This window comes from Bubalus kerabau, chromosome 2, assembly GCF_029407905.1.
Source record: "Bubalus kerabau isolate K-KA32 ecotype Philippines breed swamp buffalo chromosome 2, PCC_UOA_SB_1v2, whole genome shotgun sequence".
Classification (NCBI taxonomy): domain Eukaryota; kingdom Metazoa; phylum Chordata; class Mammalia; order Artiodactyla; family Bovidae; genus Bubalus; species Bubalus kerabau.
The window spans coordinates 118,645,730-118,658,122 of NC_073625.1; the positions used below are offsets into that span (position 1 = coordinate 118,645,730).

At 37.4% G+C, this 12,393-nt stretch overlaps 1 protein-coding gene across 4 annotated transcripts in view; it reads left to right on the forward strand.

The window, feature by feature from the left end:
* ACAP2 (ArfGAP with coiled-coil, ankyrin repeat and PH domains 2) overlaps nt 1-12,393 on the forward strand; it is a 171,208-nt gene that overhangs the window by 65,870 nt on the left and 92,945 nt on the right. For all 4 annotated transcript variants that reach the window (XM_055568626.1, XM_055568628.1, XM_055568627.1 and 1 more), the window contains exons 3-4: nt 9,556-9,675; nt 10,448-10,501. In XM_055568626.1, the coding sequence (XP_055424601.1) occupies nt 9,556-9,675; nt 10,448-10,501 (174 nt within the window). The remainder of the gene's footprint in view (nt 1-9,555; nt 9,676-10,447; nt 10,502-12,393) is intronic.

Below are 12,393 nucleotides of genomic sequence, written 5' to 3' on the forward strand. Positions count from 1 at the left end.
GCAGAGCCAGGGTTAGAATCCCATCTGTTTTATTTTTAGTTCAGCGTTCTTCTTGGGCACCACTGTACTCCTGGGTCTGTGTTGAGGGGCATATGCTCCCTGAAAGTTTGCTGAGGAACCCTAGCAAACTTCAGGCAAGTGTTTTTAAAAACAAATGTTAGAATTTTTGGTAAAGATATTATTTTCGGAAACGTTATTTTCTATTTAAAATTATGTGTATGAGATCATTGTTACTGTTGTCATCTTTATTATTTTACCCTGATGTATTACATTTATTTTTGAGGACTTTATGAAACAAAGTTTTTAAACTCTTAAGGTAGATAGCAGAAGATGTAGCTTTGATTTTCTGGTAGATGTATGAGAGAATATGTAGAAGGATAAAGTTTCTTTCTTTCTTTTAAAAAGAATCACAGAGTAGTGCAATAAGGGTATCCATTTTCTCTGGGTAGATTTGCATCTAAATCAAACAAAACACTGTGTGTCAGGGGAGACCTCAGAATTTAAAATATCTAAACAGACTCCTCCTACAGTATTTTTGTTAATGATTTTGCTTTTATGAGCAGCTATTTTTTGGTTTCACCCCTTTATATCATTTGGTTGGGGTTGAGAGACTGGTAGAATCTTAAAGGAAAAAACGCAAATCTAAAGCAAGTTGTCAAAGTATTGCTATTCAGTACTAAGAACTCTAAACCCTTTCTAGAGTCTGTATTAGGGCTTTCCAGGTGGCTCAGTGGTAAAGAATCTTCCTGCCAAGCAGGAGATGCCGGTTCAACCCCTGGGTTGGGAAGATCCCCTGGAGAAAGAAATGGCAACCTACTCCAGTATTCTTGCCTGGGAAATCCCATGAACAGAGAAAACTGGTGGGTTATAGTTCATGGAGTTGCAAAAGAATCAGACACAACTGAGCAACTAAACAACATCAACAGAGTTGGGCCAGTAAGGACATCATGGAAACTTTGACACTTTTTAAAATATATTTCTCTACTTTAAGATCTTGATCCCTTATATAATGTCCCTTACCCAAATTCTTAAGCTCTCATTGATCATTTTTACTCTAGAATTATGAGGAGGTACAATTAGAGAAGAGGCCTGTGAGGAGCAAGAACTGGTTGTTATTGAAGGTGGTGGCATTAGTTGAGGGGAAGGATTATCTAAGGCTAGTTTAGTGATTTCATAACTTTGTGCAGGGCAAGTTGTACCTGTAATATCATTGCAAATCATGGCAGCAACAGGTTTAACTAGTTTGCTGACTTAGCTTATATTTGTTTTGCTTGTAAATATATGCCATTGGTAGTTATACTCTTTCTAATGAGTAATGCTCCATGAATGAATGGCATTATTTGACTAGGTCCAATTGTTTATCCATTCTGCCTGGTATTCTGGCATTGGCAACATCACAGAGCATCAAAGTTGCCATCTACGTATAATTTCCATATCTGTTTAATCTTCTCATTGAAATGGCTTGCTCCTTTTTAAGTAGATACCCTTTAAATTACAGCTCAAGTACTATCAAACTTAGGTTTTTTTTTTTCCCCAGATATTACATTATTTCTTGCATTTTTACATTTCTTACATTTTAAAATTATACTTCCATTTAAATTATTATAATATTATGGTAATATTTGGTTTATAACATAGTCTAGAAGGAAAGAGCACAAAGCTTGGAGCAACACTGCCCATATATGAGTCAGGCTGTACCACTCACTAAGCCATATGGGCCTCGAGCAAGTTCCTAAACCTTCCTATGTCTGAGTTTCTTCATCTCCAAAATGGGGAAAATAAGAATATCTATCTCATAGGGTTATTATGTGAATAAGATGTGTTAATACATGTTAAGTGCTTTGGCACATGGTAAGTTCTAAATGAATGTTAATGTTGGTGATGTCTCTTCAACAGACTTAGGTCTGTCTTGAAGACAGAGTGTCTTTAACGGGAAAAATCCCCTCATTTTAGTGTTAGGTAAAAATCTTCTCTCTTTGTAGATTGTATTATGTGATTTAGTTACAGCTATCTTCACTGGCATCTAATAAGGACTTTTGACAGCTGGCAAAGTATTTATCTATCTCCAAGTCAGTCCTTCTTCCAAATAACTGCAGTATATATTTAATTCAGCTATATGACACATTCATTTTCTCTCCAGCTCCTGTGATAGTGACCTTATTTTAATTCTGGTACCTGTTTCACCGGCCAGATGCTATGCCTTGTTGCTCAAAGTTGTAATCTCTGAAACTGGAATAATCTTTGATACCTTACTTTCTGATGGGCGTCTCTGGTCTTTTCAGTTCTCATCTTGGACTCCTCCTGCTTCTGTTTTTCAGGTTTATCTAGATCTCTAGTCTTTTAAGCCTGTCTACTTACAGAGCTCTTTTTTATTCAGGGTACTTTTTTAAAAATAATTTTTTAATTAAGATTAAATTCACCTAATATAAAATCTACCATTTTAAAGTTTGCAACTCAGTGTTTTTTAGTATATTCACAGTGTGTACAACTATTGCCACTACTTAATTTCAGAACATTTCTCTTATCCTAATAAACTCTATACACATTAGCAGTCACTTCCAATTTCCCTCTCCCTGTATACTCTGGCAACCACTAATTAACATTCTGTCTCTATGGATTTGCCTATTCTTATACATTTCATATAAATGGAATCATGCAATATTTGACCTTTTGTGGCTGGCTCCTTTCACTTAACATAATGTTTTAAAAGTTCATCTGTCTATGTTGTAACATCTTTAGTATTTCCTTTTTCATGGCTGAATAATATGCTGTTGTATGGATGTACCATATTTATCTTCTCATCCATTGATTGACATTTGGGTTGTTTCCACTTTTGGGCTATTATGTGTAATACATCTGTGAACCCTTCTGCTGCTGCTGCTAAGTTGCCTCAGTCGTGTCCGACTCTGTGCGACCCCATAGACAGCAACCCACCAGGCTCCGCCGTCCCTGGGATTCTCCAGGCAAGAACACTGGAGTGGGTTGCCATTTCCTTCTCCAGTGCATGAAAGTGAAAAGTGAAAGTGAAGGCGCTCAGTCGTGTCCAACTCTTAGTGACCCCATGGACTGCAGCCCACCAGGCTCCTCTGTCCATGGGATTTTCCAGGCAAGAGTACTGGAGTGGGGGTGCCATTGCCTTCTCTGGTGAACCCTTCTAGTCTGCTCTTAATTTTATGTCATCATTTCTCTTCTGAAGACCTTCATTTTCCTTCCACAGCACCTATTCTGCAGAATTTTGACTGTATTTGTCTAATCTTCTATATTCTCTATCTCATATCTGGGCTACAGAGCCCTTCAGGAAAAGTTACACACTTGTTTGGTGAAACGGATTGGTGGGATTCTTGATGCAAAGCAGTTTTTTCAAGACTCAGTCAGGTTATCTTACTATCTTTCAGTTCAGTTCAGTTCAGTCAGTCAGTCATGTCCGACTCTTTGTGACCCCATGGACTGCAGCACGCCAGGCCTCTCTGTCCATCACCAACTTCCTGAGTTTACCCAAACTCATGTCCATTGAGTGGGTGATGCCATCCAACCATCTCATCCTCTGTCATCCCCTTCTCCTCTTGCTCTCAATCTTTCCCAGCATCAAGGTCTTTTCAAATGAGTCAGCTCTTTGCATCAGGTGGCCAAAGTATTGGAGTTCCAGCTTCAACATCAGTCCTTCCAATGAATATTCAGGACTAATTTCCTTTAGGATAGACTGATTGGATCTCCTTGCAGTCCAAGGGACTCTCAAAATTCTTATCCACAGTTCAAAAGCATCAATTCTTCAGCGCTCAGCTTTCTTTATAGTCCAACTCTCACACATCCATATATGACTACTGGAAAAACCATAGTCTTGACTAGATGGACTTTAGTTAACAAAGTAATGTCTCTGCTTTTTAATATGCTGTCTAGGTTGGTCATCTTCCAAGGAGTAAGCATCTTTTAATTTCATGGCTGCAGTCACCATTTGCAGTGATTTTGGAGCCCCCAAAATAAAGTCAGCCACTGTTTCCACTGTTTCCCCATCTATTTGCCATGAAGTGATGGGACTGGATGCCATGATGTTAGTTTTCTGAATATTGAGCTTTAAGCCAACTTTTTCAGTCTCCTCTTTCACTTGCATCAAGAGGCTCTTTAGTTCTTCTTCATTTTCTGCCATCAGGGTGCTGTCATCTGCATATCTGAGATTATTGATGTTTCTCCTGGCAATCTTGATTCCAGCTTTTGCTTTATCCAGCCCAGCATTTCTCATGATGTATTCTGCATATAAGTTAAATAAGCAGGGTGACAATATACAGCCTTGAGGTACTCCTTTTCCTATTTGGAACTAGTCTGTTGTTGCATATTCAGTTCTAACTGTTGCTTCCTGACCTGCATATAGGTTTCTCAAGAGGCAGCTCAGGTGGTCTGGCCTTCCCATCTCTTGAAGAATTTTCCACAGTTTGTGGTAATCCACACAGTCAAAGGCTTTGGCATAGTCAATAAAGCAGAAATAGATATTTTTCTGGAACTCTCTTGATTTTTTGATGATCCAGCGGATGTTGGCAATTTGATCTCTGGCCTTTTCTAAAACCAGCATGAACATCTGGAAGTTCATGGTTTGCATATTGCTGAAGCCTGGCTTGGAGAATTTTGAGCATTACTTTACTAGCGTGTGAGGTGAGTGCAGTTGTGTGGTAGCTTGAGCATTCATCTTTAGCAGCTCTTATATTCACTGTTCTCTCAAGATTTACCAGCTTATTCTTCATTCTTAGTAGAGGAACTTGTGTCTTCCTTTTGATGGGAACACATTCATTTCTTGCTTTTAATCTGGAAACTTAACAGAATCTGTCCTTAATCCATTCCACACACACACACATTTGAGTGATAAAAGCACCCCTTTTCTTATGCACTTCCAGACTTCTTTGAGAAAGACTTTGCTTTAGTCACCTCTCTCTTTTCCCTCTCTACATCTTTAAATTGTCCTCTTTTCTAATATAAAGCCATCATCCTCTGTTTGCCAGAGAGATGCCCTAAGCCATGCTTCTAAGATGTAGGGTGTCTTTATTGTTTCCCAGTTCCTTTTGTATAATATGTGAACACCTTTGCTTTGCCCACAGTGTTTTTCCTGATCTGGCCCTTGCAGTGAACTAAGCTCCTTAGTGGAGAAGGCAATGGCACCCCATTCCAGTACTCCTGCCTGGAAACTCCCATGGACAGAGGAGCATGGTAGGCTGCAGTCCATGGGGTCACTAAGAGTCGGACATGACTGAGCGACTTCACTGTCACTTTTCACTTTCATGCATTGGAGAAGGAAATGGCAACCCACTCCAGTGTTCTTGCCTGGAGAATCCCAGGGACGGGGAAGCCTGGTGGGCTGCCGTCTATGGGGTCGCACAGAGTTGGACATGACTGAAGTGACTTAGCAGCAAGCTCCTTAGCGCCTCTGGTTTACCCTGCCTTGTAAACTTCAGGGTTAGCTCATGCTTTTCCTAAAATAGTGTCTTATTACCCTTATCTAATCGACTAATTCCTGTTGGTCTTCAGGGCTTTTCTCAAGTGTTTCCTTTTGCAGGAATCCTTCTTTGTTTTTTTTTTAAATTTTATTTTATTTTTAAACTTTACAAAATTGTATTAGTTTTGCCAAATACCAAAATGAATCCGCCACAGGTATACATGTGTTCCCCATCCTGAACCCTCCTCCCTCCTCCCTCCCCATACCATCCCTCTGGGTTGTCCCAGTGCACTAGCCCCAAGCATCCAGTATCGTGCATCGAACCTGGACTGGCAACTCGTTTCATACATGATATTTTACATGTTTCAATGCCATTCTCCCAAATCTTCCCACCCTCTCCCTCTCCCACAGAGTCCATAAGACTGTTCTATACATCAGTGTCTCTTTTGCTGTCTCGTACACAGGGTTACTGTTACCATCTTTCTAAATTCCATATATATGCGTTAGTATACTGTATTGGTGTTTTTCTTTCTGGCTTACTTCACTCTGTATAATAGGCTCCAGTTTCATCCACCTCATTAGAACTGATTCAAATGTATTCTTTTTAATGGCTGAGTAATACTCCATTGTGTATATGTACCATAGCTTTCTTATCCATTCATCTGCTGATGGACACCTAGGTTGCTTCCATGTCCTGGCTATTATAAACAGTGCTGCGATGAACATTGGGGTACACGTGTCTCTTTCCCTTCTTTCCTCAGTGTGTATGCCCAGCAGTGGGATTGCTGGATCATAAGGCAGTTCTATTTCCAGTTTTTTAAGGAATCTCCACACTGTTCTCCATAGTGGCTGTACTAGTTTGCATTCCCACCAACAGGGTAAGAGGGTTCCCTTTTCTCCACACCCTCTCCAGCATTTATTACTTGTAGACTTTTGGATCGCAGCCATTCTGACTGGCGTGAAATGTACCTCATAGTGGTTTTGATTTGCATTTCTCTGGTAATGAGTGATGTTGAGCATCTTTTCATGTGTTTGTTAGCCATCTGTATGTCTTCTTTGGAGAAATGTCTATTTAGTTCTTTGGCCCATTTTTTGATTGGGTCATTTATTTTTCTGGAGTTGAGCTGTAGGAGTTGCTTGTATATTTTTGAGATTAGTTGTTTGTCAGTTGTTTCATTTGCTATTATTCTCTCCCATTCTGAAGGCTGTCTTTTCACCTTGCTAATAGTTTCCTTTGATGTGCAGAAGCTTTTAAGGTTAATTAGGTCCCATTTGTTAATTTTTGCTTTTATTTCCAATATTCTGGGAGGTGGGTCATAGAGGATCCTGCTGTGATGTATGTCAGAGAGTGTTTTGCCTATGTTCTCCTCTAGGAGTTTTATAGTTTCTGGTCTTACGTTTAGATCTTTAATCCATTTTGAGTTTGTTTTTGTGTATGGTGTTAGAAAGTGTTCTAGTTTCATTCTTTTACAAGTGGTTGACCAGATTTCCCAGCACCACTTGTTAAAGAGATTGTCTTTAATCCATTGTATCTTCTTGCCTCCTTTGTCAAAGATAAGGTGTCCATATGTGCGTGGATTTATCTCTGGGCTTTCTATTTTGTTCCATTGATCTATATTTCTGTCTTTGTGCCAGTACCATACTGTCTTGACAACTGTGGCTTTGTAGTAGAGCCTGAAGTCAGGTAGGTTGATTCCTCCAGTTCCATTCTTCTTTCTCAAGATTGCTTTGGCTATTCGAGGTTTTTTGTATTTCCATACAAATTGTGAAATTATTTGTTCTAGCTCTGTGAAGAATACTGTTGGTAGCTTGATAGGGATTGCATTGAATCTATAAATTGCTTTGGCTAGTATACTCATTTTCACTATATTGATTCTTCCAATCCATGAACATGGTATATTTCTCCATCTATTAGTGTCCTCTTTGATTTCTTTCACCAGTGTTTTATAGTTTTCTATATATAGGTCTTTAGTTTCTTTAGGTAGATATATTCCTAAGTATTTTATTCTTTCCATTGCAATGGTGAATGAAATTGTTTCCTTAATTTCTCTTTCTGTTTAGGAATCCTTCTTTGAACTCCATAGTCCTGGTCAGATGTTCTTCCTTTATTCTCTCTTGCATAGTTTTGATGAGCATAGCAGTTGTGTTTGTGCTAAATAGAATTTACTTTTCTAATGGTTAGGATTTTGTTGTTGTTCAGTTGCTCAGTCGTGTCTGACTCTTTGTGACCCCATGGACTGCAATACACCAGGGTTCTCTGTCCTTCACCATCGCCCGCAGCTTGCTCAGACTCATGTTCATTGAGTCGATGATGCCATCCAGCCATCTCATCCTCTGTCTTCCCCTTCTCCTCCTACCTCCAGCTCTTTCTCAGCATCAGGGTCTTTTCTAATGAGTCAGCTCTTTACATCAGGTGGCCAAAGTATTGGAGTTTCAGCTTCAGCATGAGTCCTTCCAGTGAATATTCAGGGTTGGTTTCCTTTAGGATTGACTGGTTTGATCTCCTTGCAGTCCAAGGGAGTTTCAAGTCTTCTCCAACACCACAATTGAAAAGCATCAGCTCTTTGAAACTGAGCCTTCTTTATGGTCCAACTCTCACATCCATACATGACTACTGGAAAAGCCATAGCTTTGGACTATATGGACCTTTGTCAGCAAAGTAGCATCTCTGCTTTTTAATACGCTGTCTAGGTTTGTCATAGCTTTTCTTCCAAGGAGCAGGCACCTTTTAATTTCATGACTGCAGTCACCATCTGTAGCGATTTTGGAACCCAAAAAAATAAAGGCTATCACTGTTTCCATTGTTTCCCCATCTGTTTGCCATGAAGTGATGGGACCAGATGCCATTATCTTTGTTTTTTCAATGTTGAGTTTTAAGCCAGCTTTTTCAGTCTCCTCTTTCACTTTCATCAAGAGGCTGTTTAATTGCTCTTTGCTTTCTGCCATAATGGTGGTGTCATCTGCATATCTGAGGCTGTTGATATTTCTCCTGGCAATCTTGATTCCAGCTTGTGCTTCCTCCAGCCCAGCGTTTCTCATGATGTACTCTGCATAGAAGTTAAATAAGCAGGGTGACAATATACAGCCGTGACGTACTCCTTGCCCAATTTGGAACCAGTCCGTTGTTCCATGTCCAGTTTTCACTGTTGCTTCTTGACCTGCATACAGGTTTCTCACAAGGCAGGTAAGGTGGTCTGGTATTCCTGTCTCTTGAAGGATTTTCCAGTTTGTTGTGATCCACACAGTCAAAGGCCTTAGCATATTCAATAAAACAGAAATAGATTTTTTTCCAGATTAGAACAGGGATTTTTTTTTACTTAACGTTGCTCCAGATTCCAGGGTAACAGTTTTAAATTATACTCCCGAGATCCTTGTGTTGTCTTCTAAAGTTTTCCTCAGCTGTTTATCCTCTTCTTGGTGACCCCACTTCCCATGCTGTCATTACCCTTCCTTCTAGATCAGCTCCACTTTCATCTTTATTATGTTTTACTTTCACCCAAGATATTGTTTGCTTAAAGAAAATGTTTTGTGTGAAATAAAGAAAAAAGAAGGGCTAGAAAAAGAAAAGGAATGGATAGGAAAAAGAGAAAGATTAAAAAGGGAAAGATAAAAAGAGGGAATGGGGAAAGGGAGAAGCCCAGTTCTGAGATTGGAGAAATATGGTTGATTAATCAATTCTGTTCTGATAGTCTGATAATAAAAGGACCAGCATGACTCGCCCACCGTACCCGTTTACCTGCCTTTACCATACCACAGTTGTGTTTTCAAAAAATCTTTTGTCAAACTGCTTGCTCTGCCTAAGTTTCCTTTTATTCTTTCCAAGAGATGCTTAATACATTTTTGTGGAGTTAAGTTACAGGGTTGAATTTAACTTGATAAAATTAAAAATTACCTTGATTGGTGGTTGGTTGTTATAAGACACCCTCTGCATCCTGAAAGGTCATCTTTTTTTTTTTTTTTTGATACAGCTCTCTTATGATTTACTTTATAAGTCAAAGGGAAAAAAAACACTTTTTGTTTAGTTTCGATTTATTGATGAACTGTAATCTTAACTAGGCAAACTCATGTGGTTATTGATAATACTTGTTCAATTAATTAAAAAATTTTTTCAGTTATATAATGTGTTTCTTTTTCAGCTTGTGAAACTGTGTATTGCAATGATTGATACTGGAAAAGCCTTTTGTGTTGCAAATAAACAGTTCATGAATGGGATTCGAGACCTGGCACAGTATTCTAGCAATGATGCTGTAGTTGAGGTCAGTATTATTAAACTTAGTTAAAATGATCAATGCAACATGTTATTAAATAACTGTATCTATGTACCTTATTAATAATAGTGGTGGTCCTTAAAATCAGAAGTGGAAAAGCTAACACCTATTGGTGCTATCTTATATAATCCTGTGTTCTAAGATAGTTAGAAGGTGATGGTTGATCTATGTTGTAAATATCTGTTTACTATACTTGCTGATAGGTGAGCTGAAGCATCTAGAAGGGCACCTGAGCAGGTAGGGTAGGATCAAGTTTATTAGTGCAAGCAGAGAACATTAACTTAAGACTAGTATCTAACTGTACATTTGGGGGGCTGCATAGGAAAGTTCTGGTCAACTAGCTATGTTAGCTTAGACCCCCTGCTATATTATGTGGTATTATAATGTTTCTTTTATGAGGAATAATAGCTAGTGAAAAAAATGGTGTAATTTGATAATTATGTGATCCATAGATACCTAAATGCACATAGTCTTGACACACTCACTTTTAACCTTTAGGTTTATATATGCCATTTCAATTAGTTAGTATAATAATATTGATAGACAGTTTAATTCTTTGACTGTTCTTGAGTTTCATGTTACTACCTGTAGACTTCTATGCAGACCGTATCTGAGAAGTAGTGAGATTGTCCTAGTGAGAAATAAATATTACTGTTTACACTGTAACTTAATCTTTCTGTCACAAATGCTGAAATTATGTTTTTCTAGCATATATTAGTAGCTCTTAAATAACTTTGTTTTCTTTTGATTTCTTTCTCAGACAAGTTTGACCAAATTTTCTGACAGTCTTCAAGAAATGATAAATTTTCACACAGTAAGTGTTAGTAAGTAGGGGTTATTATGGCCATGCTAATGCTTTATTACTTTTCTTTGGTGCAATATTTTATAGAATTACTTAAGTTGGAATTCACAGACTTTGATTTATTAACAACTTTTTAGTTGGGTGGATCTAAAATGCGTGTGTGTGTGAGAGAGAAAAGATGGAACTATACATGTGTATTATTTCCCATCCTGTAATAGTGAACTTTAATTTCAATGAAGTGCACACTCATAAAAGTTAATTTTTTCTCTTTAAGTTGTGCCTTTGTAAATTTTTAAGCATGTATTTCAAGAAGAAAGACAGATATACAAATCATCATTCTAAATTTGGCTATTTCTTTTAATTACAAATATATCCCCTTTGTCTAATAAGTGGCTAATATTAAAGACTGTTGTATTCTTTGAGCTATTTATGTGTGTGTTTAAGATATGAGGACAGATCTTTAAGAATGAGGGATATATATTACTTTTGGAATGTGATGAAATGCCTTTATACATTTTATAAAAGTTTACTGAAAATATGGTACTTTGTAAGCTATATATTTTTTATAATTTTTAAAAAATCTAATATGCATGACATATAATTATTTATTCAGTGTTTCAAAATTTAACTGTTTGTAAGAGGGGAATATCAATACTTATATTCTTTGTAAATTCTGCTACTTTCTGGTTTTTAGTTAATTTGATTTTCTTGTTTTTTTTTGGGGGGGACAACATATTAAGGATGAATTGATCTGATAATATTTTAATTGTGGTTCAAATTTTATTTATACCAAAATTACCATGTAAAAGTATCTCCTTCAGTTTCTGCTGTCAGTTCTTTTGGTTACGTATCTAGATGTAGAATTGCTGGGTCATAAGTAATTCTATGTTTATCTTTTTGAGAAAACATCAAACTGATTTCCACAGAGGCTACAACATTTTACATTCCCATTTACATCCCTACTAGCAATGTATGAGTGTTCCAGTTTTTACATCTGGGTCAACACTTGTTATCTATCTATCTACCTAGCTATCTGTCTTCCTTCCTTCTTTCCGTTTTGTTATAGCCATTGTAGTAGGTGTGAATTGGTATCTTATTGTGGCTTTGATTTGCATTTCTTGCTTGACTAATGTGGTTAAGCATCTTTTCATGTGTTTATTGACCATTTGTGTATTTCCTTATGCCATTGTTACCATTGTTGTCCGCTTAAGTAATTTGCCCGTTTTAAAATTTATTTAAACTGAATTTTTTTGTATATTCTGGATATTAAACCCTTATCAGATGTATGATATGTAAATAATTTTTCCTATTCTGTAAGTTGTTTTTTTACTTTCTTGATAAATGTCCTTTGATGCATTAAAGTTTTAATTGTTTTACTGAAGTATAGTGAGTTCACAATGTTACGTTATTTCAAGTGTATAACAAAGTGATTCAGTTATACACACATATATATATATATATTCTTTTTCAGATTTCTTTCTATTATAGGTTATTACGAGGTATTGAATATGGTTCCCTGTGCTATACAGCAGGTCCTTGTTATTTACCTATTTTATATGCGTTAGTCACTCAGTCGTGTCCAGCTCTTTGCGACCCCATGAACTGTCGCCCACCAGGTTCCTCTGTCCATTCTCCAGGAAAGAATATTGGAGTGGGTTGCCATTTCCTGCTCCAGTTTTATATGTAATAAGGTATATATGGTAATCCCAAACTCCTAATTTATCTTCAACTACACCCTCCCACCCTCTTGCCAACTATCCCCTTTGGTAGCCCAAAGTTTGTTTTCTGTGTCTTTGAGTCTGTTTATGTTTTGTAAATAAGTTCATTTATATCAGTTTTTTTAAGATTCCACATATAAGTGATATCATATGCTATTTCTCTCTTACTTCACTTGGTAATTTCTA